At 38.1% G+C, this 22,490-nt stretch overlaps 1 protein-coding gene across 1 annotated transcript; it reads left to right on the forward strand.

The window, feature by feature from the left end:
- Positions 1-1,570: 1,570 nt before the first annotated feature.
- Positions 1,571-22,221, forward strand: gnpnat1 (glucosamine-phosphate N-acetyltransferase 1). Its single transcript, XM_062025179.1, has 6 exons — positions 1,571-1,784; positions 11,379-11,546; positions 18,863-18,925; positions 19,005-19,132; positions 19,222-19,283; positions 21,640-22,221. The coding sequence occupies exons 2-6, from the start codon at positions 11,393-11,395 to the stop codon at positions 21,803-21,805; spliced, it is 573 nt and encodes a 190-aa protein (XP_061881163.1). The 5' UTR covers positions 1,571-1,784; positions 11,379-11,392; the 3' UTR covers positions 21,806-22,221.
- The last annotated feature ends 269 nt before the right edge of the window (positions 22,222-22,490 follow it).

Raw genomic sequence — 22,490 nt, forward strand, 5'->3', positions numbered from 1 at the left:
CTGATTCTCATCCCAGTCGCTTCACACTCAGCTGCGAACCAATCCAGTGAGAGCTGAAGATCCTGGCCAAAAAAATCGATTTTTTAAAATTATTTATTTATTTTATTATTATTAGTATTTTTTTAAAATGAATCAATCCAACAAAACAATACACAGCAATACCATAACAATGCAATCCAATTCCAAAACCAAACCCGACCCAGCAACACTCAAAACTGCAATAAACCGAGCAATTGAGAGGAGACACAAACACGACACAGAACAAACCAAAAGTAGTGAAACAAAAATGAATATTATCAACAACAGTATCAATATTAGTTACAATTTCAACATAGCAGTGATTAAAAATCCCTCATTGACATTATCACTAGACATTTATAAAAAAAAGAACAATAGTGTCACAGTGGCTTACACTTGCATCGCATCTCATAAGCTTGACAACACACTGTGTCCAATATTTTCACAAAGATAAAATAAGTCATATTTTTGTTTCATTTAATAGTTAAAGCAAATTTACATTATTGCAATCAGTTGATAAAACATTGTCCTTTACAATTATAAAAGTTTTTTTTTACAAAAATCTACTACTCTGCTTGCATGTCAGCAGACTGGGGTAGATCCTGCCGAAATCCTATGTATTGATGAATAGAGAATTGTTTTGAATTGGGAAAAAATCGTTTTTGAATCAAGAATCGTGTTGAATTGAAAAAAAAAAAATTGATTTTGAATCGAATCTTGACCCCAAGAATCGATATTGAATCAAATTGTGGGACACCCAAAGATTCCCAGCCCTTATATATATATATATATATATATATATATATATATATATATATATATATATATATATATATATATATATATATATATATATATATATATATATATATATATATACATATACATATATATATATATATATATATATATATATATATATATATATATATATATATATATATATATATATATATATATATATATATATATAACAAAGTGCAACATAGGGTCACACAAGTTCAGTAAATAATGTAAATTTGGAACACAGCATCATCGTTTTCACAGCTTTTTGGTTGTTAGAGGTAGAGAGTGTTTTAACGTAGAGTTCTAATTCTTTTTTAAAAGGCACAAAAAACAGGTCGGGAATTGAGAAACTTACATTTATGAATATAAAACTTAGTCAATAGTATAGAGGTTGCAAAGTTAAAATTCCTTTTCAAATTTGTATTCATACAGTGTAAATCCAAATAGCACATCTTTAAAACAAAGCACACATTTGTCATGAATATTGTCCAGGATGCTATATTGTAATTATCAGCGGTAATTGGATTTAGTGTACTGCAGTTTGTGTTGCCTTTGTGTAAACTCGTAATTTAATTGTAATGTAATGTGTACATTACACAATTGGATATCGTAGGCTTACTTAATACAGTTTGTTGTGTTGAAATGATAACAGTAGTGTTTTAACATGTAAAACACATGTTTTAATAATAATCTAACAAGAAACTAAGTCATGGATCATCATGAAACAAGCGGGTTGAAACTAATTGAATGACGTCATCTGGGAGCGCCAATACGACAACAACCCGGAAGTGCGCCACGTCACAAATCTGACCCAACACCCAGGGCGGTGTGGCTCAGGCCATTTAAAACTATGCTTCATTCTGGAAGTGAAATATGTCTCTCCGTCGACTGGAAAACTTTTAAAAGACTTTGACCAGCACATGTTTTATTTAATCCCGAGATTTCAACCCTGAGGTCCGATCTTCTGTGCTGTTTTACCGGTAAGTACTTTAGCTAACCGGCTAGCCTGTTAACGTAGTTAAGTTGTTACATGTTTTTAATCAACAAGTGCTTTCACTTGACGATGTGACACGTTTGCTTCTATAATTCTTGCTTCACTACTTTGTTGCCACAAATAATTTTTTATCTGACAAACGCTGTCCAGTGGGCATCATCACCTTTCGGTACAAATAAATCGCTGAACTTTGGGAAAACAAATTGCTGCACCCCGTTGGATTTGAATCAAATCCAACGGATTGATATAGTGAAAGTTGCAATATTAATTAAAACCTGCTTCTCAGGATTGTATTGCTTTGTGGAAGACTATTTAACTCTAATTATATGGATGTTACTGTTATTATTCTATTTTTCTCAGCACTTGCTGCCAAAGTGCTACCTAACCCCTCAAACAGGACATACAAGTTATTAAGTTTTTGAAGGGGCGTAGATTAATATTTGTTATTTTTGGTAAACATTAGTCCTAAACAAAAATATCAAACAATATTAGAGCTGGGCAATATGGCTGAAAACTATTTGTCGATATAGATAATTATTGATATTTCTATATGAGCTAGGGAAAATATATTAAATGTTCCATCCATCCATCCATCTTCTTCTGCTTATCTGAGGTCGGGTCGCGGGGGCAGCAGCCTAAGCAGGGAAGCCCAGACTTTCCTCTACCCAGCCACTTCGTCCATCTCCTCCCTGGGGATCCCGTGGCGTTCCTAGGCCAGCCGGGAGACATAGTCTACCCAACGTGTCCTGGGTCTTCCCCGTGGCCTCATACCGGTCGGACGTGCCCTAAACACCTCCCTAGGGAGGCATTCGTGTGGCATCCTGACCAGATGCCCGAACCACCTCATCTGACTCCTCTCGATGTGGAGGAGCGGCGGCTTTACTTTGAGCTCCCCCCGGATGGCAGAGCTTCTCACCCTATCTCTAAGGGAGAGCCCCGCCACCGGGCGGAGGAAACTCATTTCGGCCGCTTGTACCCGTGATCTTGTCCTTTCGGTCATAACCCAAAGCTCGTGACCATAAGTGAGGATGGTGACGTAGATCGACCGGTAAATTGAGAGCTTTGCCTTCCGGCTCAGCTCCTTCTTCACCACAACGGATCGATACAGCGTCTGCATTACTGAAGACGCCGCACCGATCTGATATTAAATGTTAACATTTTTATTTCAAACGTATCTTCGTACTAATTATAATCCCCTCATTCATCCAGGCAGAAAGGAAAGGAAATGTTCAGTTCAGTTAAATTGATTTCCAACATGCCTACGATACAATGTAATGCATCACATATTTCCAGGTGTTTCATTACAGCACGTCCGAAAAGGAGTAGGAAGAAGCTGATCTTATTTAATCCTACCCTTTTTTCATACCATTGCAATTTTATCCCATTTCCTTGTTCTTTGTAACAGAACAGTGAATACATAATGAATAAATAAATAAATAATATACCACAGTAAGTAATACATAAATAATCTTTAGCTCCAAAAAAAAAGGGTTCAAGATATTCATCATAATTGTTCTTCTGTGTACTTTGTGAACACTTGTAGTTTGAACAGTCTCTTAAACTGAATCATATTGGTGTTTTGTTTGATTTCTTTGGTTATTCCATTCCATAATTTAATTCTACATACAGATATGCTAAAGGTACAAATGTTTTGAATTAGATTATCCCCATAGGTTATGTTTCTCCTCTTTTGTCGAGAATAATTGTTGTACATTCTTGGGTAGCAGGTTATAGTTTGCTCTGTACATCATTTTAGCTGTTTGCAAATGCACCAAATTGTTGCATTTTGATATTTGTGATTCATTAATTAAAGGGTTTGTATGTTCTCTACAACCAACATTATGTATTATTCTAATTGATCTTTTTTGTAACACCGTTAGTGAATGAAGCGCACATTTGTAGTTGTTTCCACAATAACTCCGATATGGTAACACTAGTGAGCAGTAAAGAATAATGAGATTATTTTTGGTCCAGAACATGTTTAGCTTTATTCATTATTGACGTGTTTCTTGCTACTTTGTTGTATATTTTTTACATGAGATTTTCAGTTCATTTTATCATCTATTATTACGCCCAAAAATGTGTTTTCTTTTACCCTTTCCATATTTACTCTGTCTATTTGTATTTTTGTTTCACTTTCCCTTCTACTGTTACCAAATAGCATTATTTTAGTTTTACTGAGATTCAAAGATAGTATGTTTTTGTCAAACCATATTTTTAATTTGTTCCTTTCTTCTGTTATTAATTGAATTATATATATATATATATATATATATATATATATGTATGTATGTATGTATGTATGTATGTATGTATGTATGTATGTATGTATGTATGTATGTATGTATGTATGTATGTATGTATGTATAGAGGTTTATTTGAAATAGGGACAGATACAAAAACATAGACATCTGAAACAGTTATCCAATGTATGCATCATAGTGTTTGTAGCCAAAGCTAATTTACAACACTTGTCCCCAACAACTTAGCTTTTGTGTGTTCTCTCTTGAACAAAACGCAGTGCTATCATCTGCAAATAATACAAACCCTGTTTCCATATGAGTTGGGAAATTGTGTTAGATGTAAATATAAACGGAATACAATGTTTTGCAAATCCTTTTCAACCCATATTCAATTGAATGCACTACAAATACAAGATATTTGATGTTCAAACTCATAAACTTTATTTTTTTTTTGCAAATAATCAATAACTTAAAATTTCATTGCTGCAATATGTGCCAAAGTAGTTGGGAAGGGGCATGTTCACCACTGTGTTACATGGCCTTTCCTTTTAACAACACTCAGTAAACGTTTGGGAACTGAGGAGACACATTTTTTAAGCTTCTCAGGTGGAATTCTTTCCCATTCTTGCTTGATGTACAGCTTAAGTTCAACAGTCCGGGGGTCTCCGTTGTGGTGTTTTAGGCTTCATAATGCGCCACACATTTTCAATGGGAGACAGGTTTGGACTACAGGCAGGCCAGTCTAGTACCCGCACTCTTGTACTATGAAGCCACGTTGATGTAACACACGTGGCTTGGCATTGTCTTGCTGAAATAAGCAGGGGCGTCCATGGTAACGTTGCTTGGATGGCAACATATGTTGCTCCAAAACCTGTATGTACCTTTCAGCATTAATGGTGCCTTCACAGATGTGTAAGTTACCCATGTCTTGGGCACTAATACACCCCCATACCATCACAGATGCTGGCTTTTCAACTTTGCGCCTATAACAATCCTGATGGTTGTTTTCCTCTTTGGTCCGGAGGACACGACGTCCACAGTTTCCAAAAACAATTTGAAATGTGGACTTGTCAGACCACAGAACACTTTTCCACTTTGCATCAGTCCATCTTAGATGTGCTCAGGCCCAGCGAAGCCGACAGCGTTTCTGGGTGTTGTTGATAAACGGTTTTTGCCTTGCATAGGAGAGTTTTAACTTGCACTTACAGATGGAGCGACCAACTGTAGTTACTGACAGTGGGTTTCTGAAGTGTTCCTTAGCCCATGTGGTGATATCCTTTACACACTGATGTCGCTTGTTGATGCAGTACAGCCTGAGGGATCGAAGGTCACGGGCTTAGCCGCTTACGTGCAGTGATTTCTCCAGATTCTCTGAACCCTTTGATGATATTACGAACCGTAGATGGTAAAATCCCTAGATTCCTTGCGATAGCTGGTTGAGAAAGGTTTTTCTTAAACTGTTCAACAATTTGCTCACGCATTTGTTGACAAAGTGGTGACCCTCGCCCCATCCTTGTTTGTGAATGACTGAGCATTTCATGGAATCTGCTTTTATACCCAATCATGGCACCCACCTGTTCCCAATTTGCTTGTTCACCTGTGGGATGTTCCAAATAAATGTTTGATGATGATTATAAAATCCCCTGACGAGCAGGGAAACCTGCGAAACAGGCTTGTAGGGATGATATAGCCTCTGTGTTTTTTCCTGATAAAATGTCCAATATGGATTGATGGATGGATGACAAGAGTGCTCAGTTGTTTGATACACCGCAGGGCATAAACACTCGTGAAAGATCCCGTGTGACTGTTCTGCTGCTGTTAGAAATCGGCTGTAAAAATGTTAGTCGCTTGTTCATGTTTTGACCTAAACTCTCCAGTAGAAAAGCCTCACTTTATTGTTTGAATGTCTGGGAAGTGGAGATTACATCCAGTAGCCTTCATAATAATCATCATTTTTATGGGATAAATTACAGCAGGTGTGATTATGTTCAATTGCTTTAGACTTATCAGGCTGTATCTTAAATGACAAATTGCCTGTCGAGTGTCCTTGCTGGTAGCTTGGAGACAAGCGAAAAATAAAGTGTGACTAGTGTGTCCTGTTGCTATAGAAATATTTGCCAAAGGTTCATGTTTGCTGGCGTCATTCGTGTTGAATGCGTCCTAGTGGGAGGGGCCCTTATCCTGGTCTGGGACATGGACCAAACCCTGTAAAGAAGACAAGAAGGATTTTATGAGTCATATACTGTATATTGTCTGACACACTGGCTTGTTAAATATCATCATTACACTAAGTCACAGTGTTCCTACTTCCTTGAATTCATTAAATACTTGGAGTTAGAACCACTACTTAAATACTGTAGTTAAGACGTCCGCTTATCTCGTAAAAGCTCAGTTAAGATAGCATCTATATTTGCTTTTTCTTTGGTTTTTTTTGGCTTATTTTCATGTCACTTATTCCGTACCATACCCATCCATACGTGTGGACTGTCTTATAGTTGTTGTATGTTTTTAGTTTTACAGTACCAACAGTCTTTTTACAATTGTGTTACAATTAACAATATGCTCTTTTACACAGCCAAACTTTTGCTATTGACGGTGCTAAACCGGGGCTTGAGGGGGCTATAGCCCCGTCACAAATCTGTTTAGCCTCAGTTGAGACCCCCAGCATTTTAGGGCCCTACTATGCGAAAGGAACCTGCTGTTGTGTTTTTGGGATTTGCATAATTCCCTAAAATGTGAAATCCAACAATCGAGGCATTGCGAAGATATTTATGAAACAATCTTGCCTTCCTTTATACTTCCTCAAAAGGAGCTTTTTGTAATTTTCCTTATTTGGGACGTCTCACTTGTGACATCAGTGGATTATCCATATATAGTCAAAATGGCGCCATGTGAAAAGAACCGCTCTCAAAACGGGACAGCTTCGTGGCAGCCAATCGTCTCTGCAAGTCCATATTTGCTAAGCCTATCACAGGGCTGGGTCCATCTTTCTGTGGCCAAATCAAGAGCGCTCATTATTACCAATTGGCATTGTTAGCAATAAAAATGGGTTAAACTAGCCGCAATCTTTGGTACAAATGTAACGCATCACAGTTGTTGCAGGAAAGGAAAAGAGAATGAAAAGAAAATTACATGTCTGGAAATCGGATCCTGTTCTCTTTGTCTTTTTCTCTCCCCCTATTTCTTCCTCTTCTTATATGGACATTCTTCCCCAGCTTTGGTTTTGTGATCCGAATAATTAGTGTGTGTGTGAACACTACAGCCTATGTTGTTAATGTAATTATTCATTTTATTTCTGAGGTTATGATGTTGTGAGCCAAATCATTAGACACAAGCTGTTTGCACGGCAATGCGGGTGTACTTTGTAGCTTACAGGCCAGGGCTATTCAACTACATAATGAAGAGGGCCACAGTGTTAGGAGTCCAAAGACTCAGGGGCCGGACATTTGAAAATGTGGGTGTCTTGTCAGAAAGTGCCTCCGCAGGTCATATTCCTTTGAGACTTAGTTCACTTATTTACAAAGTATACACATTGGTTTTCACACTACACTGTCAATAAATTCATTATTCTGCCCTCGCTACTCGTTTCCAGCGTGAGCAGCGATTTAACAGTATGAAGAAACAGAAGCTCCAGAAGTTTTGTTGGGGATTGATGTTCTTTCTTTTGAATTATTTTCCTTCCTCAGTTTTATTTCTTTATCCCCTTTTTCATTGAGGATTGTAAGACTGAAAATATAAATATGAAATAAACGCTACAAAAGTATAGCGTCCATTGTGTATTTTACATGAAAACAATAGGTTTAGTGTTAATACATTCACACAACTACATATGTTTACGCATATAGAAATTAAACCTCTACATACATCACATCAAACATTGCGAACAATGTACTGGTTTGTGACTCATAACAATTAAACCTAAGGTGTAACGTAATCGCCCTCTACTGGTCAAATTAAGCGCTACATGTATTAACATGTGTTATTCTCAGACTAAAAACAACACAACCAGAAACACAAAAGACATCACAAAGTTAGGAATTTCAATACGAAACTAAATATTTTTGTACACAATATCTACTTACATAGATTTTTTTTTCAGGGTTGAATGAGTAGTCGTCTTCTACTCACGTCACTGCTGATTCATCGTGACACATTCGTTGCCCCCCTGCGGGGTGGCGGGAGTACTGCATACACAAGCAAACCTAGTTTAAATGGTTATATCAAGGCTTTTTGGGTGATGTTTGGCGGGCCAAATGAAAAGCTTTGGCGGTTGAGTTTCAGTATTAATATTTTCTTAAGTTATGTTGTGATCCGAAACAATATTGCCAATGCATACTTGTCCATTTTCATTAATTATACATATGGATAAAGACATTTGTTGTCACATTTTGGATGTATTGTCTGGTTATTAGCAGGCTTATGAGTGCTGTCTGTTGCTGTATCTGTCACCTTTTGCACATGAAACATTTTTGCCATCGTTGCTTGTGTTTTAGGTTGAACTATTTATTTAAAATTCTTTGCCCCCTTTTTGCCCTCTTAGCCCCTGGAGAGAAAAACTGGCGCTTGGGTGGGGTGGCCGTGGGCTGGCCTCGCCGCGCTCTCCGGGGGTGGGGGGGGGCCCGTGGGGGGCCCTGTTGCCGGTGGGGCGGGGGCGGTCTTCCCGTCCGGTTGCGGGGGGTCTCCGGGCCCCTCGGGCGGGGCGTCCCGCCTTTCTGTCCGTGTGGGGTGTGGTCTCCCGCTGGCTTGGGGTCTGGCTGCCCCTTGTTTTTCTCGTGCCTTGTCCTCTGCCGGGTGCGTCTGTCTGCGGCCTGCTGCTGGCCCTTGTGGGCGGCACGGTGGGCCAGGCTCTGGGGTTCCTGTCGCTGTCCGGCTTGGCTGCGTGGGGGCGGTGGCCCCTGGTTCCCTGGGCACCACACCTACTGTTTGTGGGATGGGTTCTCTGGGAGGCTGGGGCCGTACTCTGGCTCCCGCACACACTGGGAGTCAAACGTATTGTACATGCAAATTCACATATACTCACACACATACATACAGACATACATAGGTACCTACGCTCCCACATACATATACAAATAAATACAGTACATATTTACACACTCAAAGTTCGTACATCCACACGCACATTCATTAGTTTTACTATTTAAACTACAGTAGTACCTCAATTTAGGAGATTAATTGGTTCTGTGATGGAACACACGGAACACCTGTATCTTAAATCAAAGAAAAACACATTTTTAGATAATACATGTTGTATAAAAACAATACAATAGAGCAGGGGTGGGCAATTAATTTTTACCGGGGGCCGCATGAGCAACCCGAGCACTGCTGGAGGGCCACATCAACAATATTTCAATTAAATAATACTTTTCAAAATAAAAGCAGCACAGTTGTATTGCGCGCACGACATAGATGTTTTTTCAACTTTACAGCAGCTGTTCACATTCACTCACAATCACGCACACGCATACGTCCGCACGGAAGTAATACAAATAACGATTTTCAAAACAAAAGCAGCACCGTTGTATTGCACACTCGACATAGATACTTTTAAAAATTTATTTTGTAATTTATAATTGGCCTCACGCGGGCCGGACAGGGACGCACAAAGGGCCGGATGTGGGCCGCAGAATGCCCAGGTCTGCAATAGAGTGTACTACAGTGGTTTTATAAATGTAATATTGTACAGTATTTACCTTGGAGAGTGGACTTCCACTGTATCTCTTTCCAGCTGCCTCTTTGTCAAACACACCTTTAGTAGCTTCTCCATATTTTTATGGATAAATGTCCACCATTTAAATATTATTTGACCATTATTGGCTGATGTTAAACTCATTCTGCTTCAGTACGGTGCAGACTAGTATTGGTACGCTTAAATTGCTTTGCCAAGTTTGCGACATGCTCGGTCATGTTCTTGATATCTTTCTTTGATTTAATGAATATAGTCCACTTCTTTTCAGCCCTGTACTTCCCACTCACTTTCTTCCTTCACATGGTTAGAAAACTAGGTTATGTTGATCTCTTTCTACAAGCTAATGGTAGGGATTAAGACCAGATGTTTGGTTGGATCTCACTGTGACATTTCCTACACCAACCAATGGTGGGGATGCTTGCAACTTAAAGCATAACAATTAGTTGTTAGACAGCTCTTATCTCAAAACACTCTTAAGTTAAGGTACAACTGTACTTTTCAAATATATTCTAATTTACTCCAATGCACCTGTATTTGACAGTTAAGGGTTTTCAAATGTTACTTAAAACATGCACCGGTTTTCTTATGGCCACAGTTTAACCCTGGAACAGATCTTTTATATTTCTATTGTTTTCTTTGAGGGGGAAAAACATATTTGACATATTTGTCACTTTCCATGTGTCGTGTGATACTGAAGTGTTTGTTTGTATCCACAATGAGTACATTTAATTTATCGAGCACTTCTCACAGAGAGCTCATGAAGTGCTTCCATGGTTAAAATACAAAAAGTACAATTAAAATAAGCAAATGGCATGATGCAACAGAGACATTGGAAATAAAATAATAAATATGATAATACAAGTAATAAAAAATAATTAATATATCACTTAATGGTAATGGAATATTAGTGGAATGCGCACTTAAATAGATTTTTAACTACCTTTTAAATAATAGTAGTAGTAGTTTATTTCAGACATGTTCAAAACAAACCAAAATATGTCATTTCTAAAAGAACAATGTTAATAACAGAGTAAAGTCCAGATTTAGAAACTAATACTTCAGAATGAAAACTCATAAAAATGATAACCCTACATAATGATTAGGTGTTTCATAGGGACAAGCGGTAGTAAATGGATGAATGGATATCTAAAAAGGAGTGGGAAGAAACTAAACTAATTTACTCCACCCCTTATTTATAAATTATCTCGCTTACTTGTCGTTATCTATACAATGATTGATTTACTAGTCTCAAATAAAGATTATTAGTAATATATTAAAATAACATATAAAACATTTTTGTCACAAACATACATATGTATACATACACATATACCAGTAAATACCCAATATTTAATAATATTTAGTAAAATAGTAAAAAAAAAAGTAAAAATAATATTCTTCAAAGTGTTTTTATTTGACTTTGAGGAAGTTGAATGAACCCTGAGAGTCAGGAGTGACAAGATAATTTGTGTTTGACAGGTCAAGGTTCTTCATGACATAAAACAAACACACCTTAAAATACAAGCATACTTTTGAAACTGTGATCACACTGGATAGATGTGAAATCATTTTCTGTTTCGATTGTAAACACACAAATGATCCGTAGTATTTGTTGAATACTCAGAAGCAGTGTGTGTGTGTCTCCTAGGACCAGGTTGTGCAATGCTGCTGGACGACATTCCGCTGTTTGAGCCGTCCCTGCTTCAGGAGTTAGACTGGAGTGACAGCAGCGTCTCTTTCTCCCCTCTCATCTCCCCCTCCAACCCGGGGCAGGGCCTGGTGCTGAGGCCCCTCTGCACCGCTGACTTCAACAGGGGTTAGTTGGCACGTTCATTTGCTTCACAGACAACTAGTTCACACATGCTTCAGCTGTAGTATCGTCTACTGTGCCTGCACGTCCTGTGTCAGAAGATGCTCCAAGATTACCATATTTCTCTGAGTATAAGGCGCACTTAAAAATCCTTTCATTATCTCAAAAATTGATGGTGCGTCTTATAAACCGGTGCGCGTAATAATGTATGTATTAAAGGGGTTGTTTGCAACTTGCTCACTCTTACATTTTTCTACAAACCCCGTTTCCATATGAGTTGAGAAATTGTGTTAGATGTAAATATAAACGTAATACAATTATTTGCAAATCATTTTCAACCCATATTCAGTTCAATATGCTACAAAGACAACATATTTGATGTTCAAACTGATAAACATTTTTTTTTTGCAAAAAATCATTAATTTTAGAATTTGATACCAGCAACACGTGACAAAGAAGTTGGGAAAGGTGGCAATAAATACTGATAAAGTTGAGGAATGCTCATCAAACATTTATTTGGAACATCCCACAGGTGAACAGGCAAATTGGGAACAGGTGGGTGCCATGATTGGGTATAAAAGTAGATTTTATGAAATGCTAAGTCATTCACAAACAAGGATGGGACGAGGGTCACCACTTTGTCAACAAATGCGTGAGCAAATTGTTGAACAGTTTAAGAAAAACCTTTCTCAACCAGCTATTGCAAGGAATTTAGGGATTTCACCATCTACGGTCCGTAATATCATCAAAGGTTTCAGAGAATCTGGAGAAATCACTGCACGTAAGCAGCTAAGCCCGTGACCTTCGATCCCTCAGGCTGTACTGCATCAACAAGCGACATCAGTGTGTAAAGGATATCACCACATGGGCTCAGGAACACTTCCGAAACCCACTGTCAGTAACTACAGTTGGTCGCTACATCTGTAAGTGCAAGTTAAAACTCTCTTATGCAAGGCGAAAACCGTTTATCAACAACACCCAGAAACGCCGTCGGCTTCGCTGGGCCTGAGCTCATCTAAGATGGACTGATACAAAGTGGAAAAGTGTTCTGTGGTCTGACGAGTCCACATTTCAAATTGTTTTTGGAAACTGTGGACGTCGTGTCCTCCGGACCAAAGAGGAAAAGAACCATCCGTATTGTTATAGGCGCAAAGTTGAAAAGCCAGCATCTGTGATGGTATGGGGGTGTATTAGTGCCCAAGACATGGGTAACTTACACATCTGTGAAGGCGCCATTAATGCTGAAAGGTACATACAGGTTTTGGAGCAACATATGTTGCCATCCAAGCAACGTTACCATGGACACCCCTGCTTATTTCAGCAAGACAATGCCAAGCCACGTGTTACATCAACGTGGCTTCATAGTAAAAGAGTGCGGGTACTAGACTGGCCTGCCTGTAGTCTAGACCTGTCTCCCATTGAAAATGTGTGGCACATTATGAAGCCTAAAATACCACAACGGAGACCCCCGGACTGTTGAACAACTTAAGCTGTACATCAAGCAAGAATGGGAAATAATTCCACCTGAGAAGCTTAAAAAATGTGTCTCCTCAGTTCCCAAATGTTTACTGTGTGTTGTTAAAAGGAAAGGCCATGTAACACAGTGGTGAACATGCCCTTCTCAACTACTTTGGCACGTGTTGCTGCCATGAAATTGTAAGTTAATTATTATTTGCAAAAAAAAAAAAAGTTTATGAGTTTGACTATCAAATATCTTGTCTTTGTAGTGCATTCAATTGAATATGGGTTGAAAAGGATTTGCAAATCATTGTATTCCGTTTATATTTACATCTAACACTATTTCCCAACTCATATGGAAACGGGGTTTGTAATAACCAATGCTTTAGCAGCCACAGCATTAATGCTGCCACACGTACGACTCTTGCTGGTCTACTGCCCTCAGTAATGGCACCATTATGTGGGCTCTATTGATGACCTCATTAACAACTTTAATGATGCCCTGCGCAACGCCATTGATAGTATAGCACAGCTAACGCTAAAAAAAGGCCCCTAAAAGGCGGTTCACAGAAGAAACCAGAGCTCTTAAACTATCATGTAGAAAGCTGGAACGCAAATGGCGTGCGACTAAACTTGAGGTTTTCCATCAAGCATGGAGTGATAGTTTAATAACTTATAAACACGCGCTTACCTTAGCTAAAACTAATACTACTCCAATCTCATCCACCTCAATAAAAACGATCGTAAATATTCCTTCAGTACAGTAGCATCGCTAACACAACAAGGGACTCCTCCCAGTAGCTCCACCCACTTGGCTGATGACTTTATGCATTTCTTTACTAAGACAATTGACCGCATTAGAAAGGAGATTTAAGACAACGCGTCCCAGCTACAACTGGGATCTATTAATGCAGATACGAATATATGTACGACGGATATTGCCCTCCAAAATAATCTCTTTCTTTTGATGAAATAACACTAGAGGAACTCTTGCGGCTTGTAAATGGGATAAAACAAACGTGTACTTAACCCGCTTCCTGAGGAACTTATCAAGGAGCTTTTTGTAATATTAGGACCATCAGTGCTAAATATTATAAACTTATCACTTTCCTCTGGTACTGTTCGCCTGGCATTCAAAAAAGCGGTTATTCATCCTCTGTTCAAAAGACCTAACCTTGATCCTGACCTCATGGTAAACCACCTTCCCTTTATTTCGAAAATCCTTGAAAAAATGGTTGCACAGCAGCTAAATGAACACTTAGCGTCTAACAATCTCTGTGAACCTTTTCAATCCGGTTTCAGGGCAAATCACTCTACGGCAGGGGTCACCAACGCGGTGCGGTGCCCGTGGGCACCAGGTAGCCCGTAAGGACCAGATGAGTAGCCCGCCGGCCTGTTATAAAAATAGTTCAAATAGCAGCACTTACCAGTGAGCTGCCTCTATTTTTTAAATTGTATTTATTTACTAGCAAGCTGGTCTCGCTTTGCCCGACATTTTTAATTCTAAGAGAGACAAAACTCAGATAGAATTTGAAAATCCAAGAAAATATTTTAAAGACTTGGTCTTCACTTGTTTAAATACATTCATTAATTTTTTTTACTTTGCTTCTTATAACTTTCAGAAAGACAATTTTAGAGAAAAAATACAACCTTAAAAATGATTTTAGGATTTTTAAACACATATACCTTTTTACCTTTTAAATTCCTTCCTCTTCTTTCCTGACAATTTAAATCAATGTTCAAGTACATTTTTTTTTTTATTGTAAAGAATAATAAATAAATTTTAATTTAATTCTTCATTTTAGCTTCTGTTTTTTCGACGAAGAATATTTGTGAAATATTTCTTCAAACTTATTATGATTAAAATTCAAAACAATTATTCTAGCAAATCTAGAAAATCTGTAGAATCAAATTTAAATCTTATTTCAAAGTCTTTTGAATTTATTTTAGAATTTTTGTTCTGGAAAATCTAGAAGAAATAATGATTTGTCTTTGTTAGAAATATAGCTTGGTCCAATTTGTTATATATTCTAACAAAGTGTAAATTGGATTTTAACCTATTTAAAACATGTCATCAAAATTCTAAAATTAATCTTAATCAGGAAAAATTACTAATGATGTTCCATAAAATCTTTTTTTTTAAGTTTTCTCTTCTTTTTTTCGGTTGAATTTTGAATTTTAAAGAGTCGAAATTGAAGATAAAATATGTTTCAAAATTTAATTGTCATTTTTTTCATGTTTTCTCCTCTTTTAAATCGTTCAATTAAGTGTAAATATCATTAATTATTAATAATAACATAGAGTTAAAGGTAAATTGAGCAAATTGGCTATTTCTGGCAATTTATTTAAGTGTGTATCAAACTGGTAGCCCTGCGCATTAATCACTACCCAAGAAGTAGCTCTTGGTTTCAAAAAGGTTGGTGACCCCTGCTCTACGGAGACAGCCCTCGCAAAAATGACCATTGATGGATGCTGATGCGTCATCTATGTTGCTGCTTCTTGATCTGAGCGCTGCTTTCGATACCGTCGATCATAATATTGCATTAGCATGTATCAAAACATGTATTGGTATGTCAGACTTAGCCTTGTCTTGGTTTAACTCCTATCCTACTGACATGATGCAGTGCGTCTCCCATAACGATGTGACCTCGGAGTATGTTAAGGTAACGTGTGGAGTTCCCCAGGGTTCGGTTCTTGGCCCTGTACTCTTCAGCATTTACATGCTGCCGCTGGGTGACATCATACGCAAATACGGTGTTAGCTTTCACTGTTATGCTGATGACACTCAACTCTACATGCCCCTAAAGCTGACCAACACGCCGGATTGTAGTCAGCTGGAGGCGTGTCTTAATGAAATTAAACAATGGATGTCTTGAAAAAATATATCACTCTTGAATCAACACTGTAGTTAATACTATGATCAATGTTAATTAAAAACTAAATGTGAGATATAAATAATAATGGAAGTATAATTGTTTGTATATAGTATATAATTGGTGCAAAGGTTTAACACGTGTACAAGGATATTTCACGTGCCTTTACTATGTATATAATTGAACTGTATTTATGTTGTGTACAATGTGTATTTATAATATGTTGTACAAAGGACATTTCATAATTTTCAGAAGTTCATCTTGTACTTGACATTGTTTATAGGGTTAGGCGCAATAAGTGTTCAACTTCAGCCTAAACCCTTTCGGTCTGCAACATTTTCTTTTTCAATATATGAATGTACAACTGTTTGTATATTTTGTTGACCATTGACCGAAGAAGAATAATAATAAACTAAACTAAACTAATGTCCGCTAACTTTTTGCATCTTAACGCTAAGAAAACGGAAATGCTGATTATCGGTCCTGCTCATACTTGCCAACCCTCCCGTTTTTAGCGGGAGAATCCCGCTATTCAGCGCCTCTCCCGACAACCTCCCGGCAGAGATTTTCTCCCGACAAACTCCCGGTATTCAGCTGGAGCTGGAGGCCACGCCCCCTCCAGCTCAATGCGGACCTGAGACTGAGTGGGGACAGCCTGTTCTCATGTCCGCTTTCCCACAATATAAACAGCTTGCCTGCCCAATGACGTCATAACATCTAGGGCTTTTAGAGAGTAGAGTGCACAACTGCGCACACAACAAGGAGACGAAGCAGAAGAACGAGATTACAGACATGGTGGCGCCGTCGACGAGCAAGATGAAGAAATACGCTTGCAAGTTCCAAAACGAATGGAAACAAGAATTTCAGTTCATCCAGGACAGTTCGAAGGGGAATGGGTATGTTGCCTGTAAATATGTAGAACATACTTCTCCATTGAACACGGTGGCCGAAATGATATACTCATCATGAACGGAGAAGTTAAACAGGACAATACTGCCATCTAATGGATAGCCACCGGAACACTGAAATTCAAGTATTTTTTATTTTTTTTGCCTATGTAAATAAATATATATATATAATATATATGTGTGTGTGTATGTGTATATATGTGTATGTATGAAATACTCGAGTTGGTGAATTGTAGCTGTAAATAACCACGCCCACCCCCACCCCCTACCCCCCACCTCCCGATATTGGGGGTCTCAAGGTTGGCAAGTATGGTCCTGCTAGACACCGACACTTATTTAATAATACCACCTTAACATTTGACAACCAAACAATTATACAAAGTGACTCAGTAAAGAATCTGGGTATTATCTTCGACCCAACTCTCTCGTCTGAGGCACACATTAAGAGTGTTACTAAAACGGCCTTCTTTCATGTCCGTAATATCGCTAAAATCTGTCCCATTTTTTTCACCAGCGACGCCGAGATCATTATTCATTCGTTCGTTACGTCTCGTCTCGATTACTGTAACATATTATTTTCGGGTCTCCCTATGTCTAGCATTAAAAGATTACAGTTGGTACAAAATGCGGCAGCTAGACTTTTGACAAGAACAAGAAAGTTTGATCATATTACGCCTATACTGGCTCACCTGCACTGGCTTCCTGTGCACTTAAGATGTGACTTTTAAGGTTTTACTAACGGTACTTACGTATAAAATACTACACGGTCTAGCTCCATCCTATCTTGCTGATTGTATTGTACCATATGTCCCGGCAAGAAATCTGTGTTCTAAGAACTCTGGCTTATTAGTGATACCCAGAGACAGGTATGGTTTAAAGCAGGGGTGTCCAAACTTCTTCCACTGAGGGCCACACATGGAAAAATGTAAGCATACAGGGGCCATTTTGATATTTTCCATTTTCAAACCATAACAAAATGTATAGATTTTTTTTTTTAACCTTTAGGTCTCCCGGGGACCAGTCAAGGGTCTCAGTCATTAAAATGTTAAAAATAAGTCAAATTATTATAAACATTTTTACAGTATATCTCTATATCAACTTCAGGTTGATATCAATTAAAAAAAACAACAGGTTTTATGCTTTTTCTGTCAAAGACAACTTTGTTTTTTATAGTAAAACTGAAATATGCAGTATTTAGTAATTAGAGCCCTAAAAGATCAATAATGCAGGACACCATTGATTTGAATTCTTTAATATTTTTGAGTAATCACAGTGAAAAGTTAAATAAAATCCCACTAAATATATTTGGGATCCAAAAGGTCCCCCACTCATAAAGTGATACACTTTTATTAGTTTTTTTTTTACTTTTCACACTTAAATTACGAGATCAACTTCAGATATATCTGTCGATTTTACGTTCAAACTATTATTTTGTTTGCTTTATGCTCTTTTGCCAAATAAAACTTTGATGTTTTTATATGGCAACCACACAATATATGCAATATTTTTTCCACATAAAACATTTTAAAGTGACATTTTTTTAAGTAATAATTCATTGTAACATAGATTTTTTTTCTTTTTTTTTCGAGCAATGGCAAAAAAAATAAAAATAAACAAAGACAAAAGAAAAAAAACAGCCTGCATGGCAGCTTTGTGTCAACATTGCAACGTTTTCTCGTTAGATTTCACCTCATTCCACTTTTTTAAAATGTTTTTTTTAAATTTTTTGCAATACTATCTTTTTTGCAATTTTTGCAGAATGTGTGGGGGGCCGGTAAACGATTAGCTGCGGGCCGCAAATGGCCCCCGGGCCGCACTTTGGACACCCCTGGTTTAAAGAGACAGTCAGCAGCTTGAAGATGATCTGTTAAAACATAATCTATGCAACATTTTGAGCAAAGAACCAGCATTACATGTTATTTACACCACAAGGAAGTGTTTTAAATGTAGAAAAAAATCATAATATGACTCCTTCAATGCACCTTTTGTATGAGAATAGACCTGCTCATCGGCAGTACGCCTTATAACCCGGTGCGCCCTATGATCCCAAAAATTTGTTAGTCATTCAGCGTGTGTCTTTCAGGACTCTTTAAGGTTTTGTCTCAGCTATCCGAGACAGGCGATGTCTGCGCAGAGGAGTTTACAAGTAAGTCAACGCCGACGAGACTAACCATGCAAGCTCTTAGGAGGAATACAAATCCATCTCTGCGTTTGTTGTCTCTCAGGAAAGTTTGAGCACATGAAGAAAACGGGCGACTACTACGTGTTGGTGGTGGAGGACACAAATCTGGGGCAGATCGTAGCCACGGCCACTCTGATCACCGAGCACAAATTCATTCATTCGTGTGCGAAGGTAGGTTGCCGTGTTCAGTGTTTGCGGTAGAGAACATGCGAAGTGGAGGCAAAGATGCGAGTAGGCTCTCTTTGTGGGTTTGTGTGCAGAGAGGCCGAGTGGAGGAGGTGGTGGTCAGTGACGTTTGCAGAGGAAAACAGCTTGGAAAACTGTGAGTACAATTCTGTTAGTCCCTTCCCCCTCCAAAGAAAGCCGTGTTTATTACCTCTGCCCATACTGCATTTCTGATCAGTAAATATGTAACAAATAAATACCCCACCTCATTAGGTGCCTACTACGCTCCAATTATCGTATGATTCGATTTTGACATAAAAATTTGACGCCTCCATTATCTTACATCCAGACATTGTGTGTAATTAATCAGCTTTCGTGCGTACCATTAGACCGGATAGATTTCCACCAGAGAATACTTTTAATCGTCTTGATTATGCATGTGGTTTTGTTCATAGAACGCACTCAAAACAATGAACAATTGTCTCCTTTCTTCGTGTCGGAACTTTCAAATGTGTGTTAGCCAAGTAAGCTTTCAGATAGTTTATGCTTTTTTTTTTAATTGAGTACCACTGCAAAATAATCCACCATGGAGCCAAAGAAAGTTGCAGATGCCATCATGTTTGATAAAGAAAAGGCCAGAATCACTGTTGAATCCAAGAAATAACTTGTAGTAAAGTACAAGGACACCTCTACCCTCGTCCCCGCCATCAAGTCTTCAGTTAAATTTAATGTATTTTACATTGCAGGGCCGTACTGTACCAGCATTTTACTGGCATTTGCGACTAGAAAAAGGTCATACGAGTATTTTTTTTAAAAAGAAGGGAAAAAAAGGAGGGCACATGTGCAAATATGGATTTTGACCCTTTAATTTACATTTTGCTCTTAAAATGAATCCATCGAAAGCAGGGGTGTCAAACGTAAGGCCAAAGGGCCGGATCAGGCCCGCGAACAAGTTTCATCCGGCCCGCGGGATGAGTTTGCTAAGTATAAAAATGAGCTGAAATTTTTGAATGAAAGAAACTGCAGTTCTAAATGTGTCCACTAGATGTTGCAATAGCAATCCTTTGTATCTTTGTAGATGATGCTACATATGTAAAAAAAAATAAAAAATAAACCACGTTAGTACATCAGTCGAGGAAAATTAGCAAACTACATAAATAACATCCTGTAATTTGATTTTGATATTTTTTTATCTTTATAGATTGAAAATGAACACCAATGAGTTGACAGATGAACATTATCACATAATTTATTCAGAAAGTATAAATAAGGACACATAAAGATGGAACACTATTAACATGTAAGTGTAAAAAGAACCCAACAACATTATGATTTGTGCATTTTCAGAATGTGCCTGTTCTATTTTTAAACAAAGAAAACAATCTGAAGAATTCTTTATTTTTAAGTTATCGTGCTGTGATTTTACCAGTTCGGCCCCCCATCTAAAATGAGTTTGACACCCATGATCTAAAGTCAATCAAACTTGAGTAACATTTTCGTGCATCTGTATAGCATGTTGGAAATAAACTTAACTTTGCTCACACACTCAGTCATCAAGTTGGAGGAACCGGTGAGTAAAAGCCAACATTTTTTCACCACCTTAAAACTGTGCGTGTGTGTGAAGCTGCACGCTAAAACGGCCCCAGCAGCCAAAACCCACAAAGATCACTGCTAACGTATTTTTCCTGAGTTCCACATGGAAGGAAAAGTGGTGTCCCATCACATTGCTAAGGATTTGTTCCCAGTTAATCAGTGACACGTTACATGAGCTTCCCAGTAACTACTTTGCAGAAGAAGCAGTGACAAACGTACACAATGTGAAAGTGTGAGAATGATCACACAGCAACATGAAGAGCCAGTTCAAATCTTTGTGTGTATGTCCTATCATGGCCGTGACTACGGTTGAGGACACTGAGGCCATGTCCTCGGTTATTTTTTTAGTTGACAAAAGGATGGAACAAAGTAATTGCACTTACATTTATTATGAGCAAAATGTTTTCAGTTTTTTTGGGGCGGTATAGCTCGGTTGGTAGAGCGGCCGTGCCAGCAACTTGAGGGTTGCAGGTTCGATCCCCGCTTCCGCCATCCTAGTCACTGCCGTTGTGTCCTTGGGCAAGACACTTTACCCACCTGCTCCCAGTGCCACCCACACTGGTTTGAATGTAACTTAGATATTGGGTTTCACTATGTAAAGCGCTTTGAGTCACTTGAGAAAAAGCGCTATATAAATGTAATTCACTTCACTTCACTTGTACGATTCTGTCTTCGTCTCAATATTTGGGAGGAAGTCAGGCTTGGGACTAACGCTTAACAGGTGTTTAAGGCAATGGTCAAGAATCTAACCGTTGTTAGAACAAAAATGTCCTAGCACATTTATTAATTGTAGTATTGATTGATGGTGTATAGTACCCCCTGCTAGTGAAATGGTCAGCTTTCAGAGTATTTCTGACAGCTCTTTGTACTGGTAGAAGACTTTCTGGATTTCTCCCAATTTTCCTTCTCTTTCTCCTCAGGTTAGTCACCACACTTACCCTACTCAGCAAAAAACTGCACTGCTATAAAATCACACTGGAATGTGGACCCAACAATGTGGGCTTCTACCAAAAATTTGGCTACACGCCTTCGAAGGAGACTTACATGCAGTGTCGCTTCTCCAACGGAGGACCTCAGCCAGTTTGAATCTTTTTTGGGGAACCGACGTCATCTAAGGGATTGCTCTGTGGTTTGGACTGTGCGTCAATCGAAGAGCGTCATCTTGACTTCACAGCAGACGTGAAGGAAAAACATGTTGGTAACCATTGCTACCTACTGATTACATTCATCAGGCATCTGCAGTTAACATACTGAATGAAGCTCGTTTAATCATCGGCCATCAAAAGTAAATGTGAATTGAACACTAATCAGTGGAAAAATGTATTTAATTAGGTATAGAAGTGAATGTTTTCCACTTGGACAGCTGCAATGATCACTTTTTGCAATGGGACATTAATTCTAAGTCATTTTTGTAAATTCATATTGAAGTTTTTTTTTTATCTGAGCCACGAGAGGACATATTTAATGGAATTTATTGCAGTAAAATAAAATATCAACCAGTATTTTCTTGTCTTTCATTTTGCTCACATATTCATGTTTTAATTAAGGGATCATTGCAGACAATCACGTATCACACCTAACATTTTAGACTTTTAATGCATCCCATAAGTTCTAGCCATTAGTTCAACTAAAACCTAAAGTCAAAATTGAGATAGAAAATGTCAAATTAACAAATTAAAAGGAGATTGCTTTGTTAAAATATGCACACAGTAGATGTTGCCTTATCCACCCAAAATGTCAATATTAGCGTCACAGAAGTGACCAAGCACAG

The sequence above is a fragment of the Entelurus aequoreus genome, linkage group LG02 (assembly GCF_033978785.1).
Source record: "Entelurus aequoreus isolate RoL-2023_Sb linkage group LG02, RoL_Eaeq_v1.1, whole genome shotgun sequence".
NCBI classification, from domain to species: Eukaryota; Metazoa; Chordata; class Actinopteri; order Syngnathiformes; family Syngnathidae; genus Entelurus; species Entelurus aequoreus.

Excerpts from the sequence above, each read along its gene's own strand:
- gnpnat1 (XM_062025179.1), top strand. The coding sequence starts at position 11,393 with ATGCTGCTGGACGACATTCCGCTGTTTGAGCCGTCCCTGCTTCAGGAG. Across the intron at positions 19,133-19,221 it reads TCATTCATTCGTGTGCGAAG|AGAGGCCGAGTGGAGGAGGT; the intron begins GTAGGTTGCCGT and ends GTTTGTGTGCAG. Across the intron at positions 19,284-21,639 it reads GGAAAACAGCTTGGAAAACT|GTTAGTCACCACACTTACCC; the intron begins GTGAGTACAATT and ends CTTTCTCCTCAG.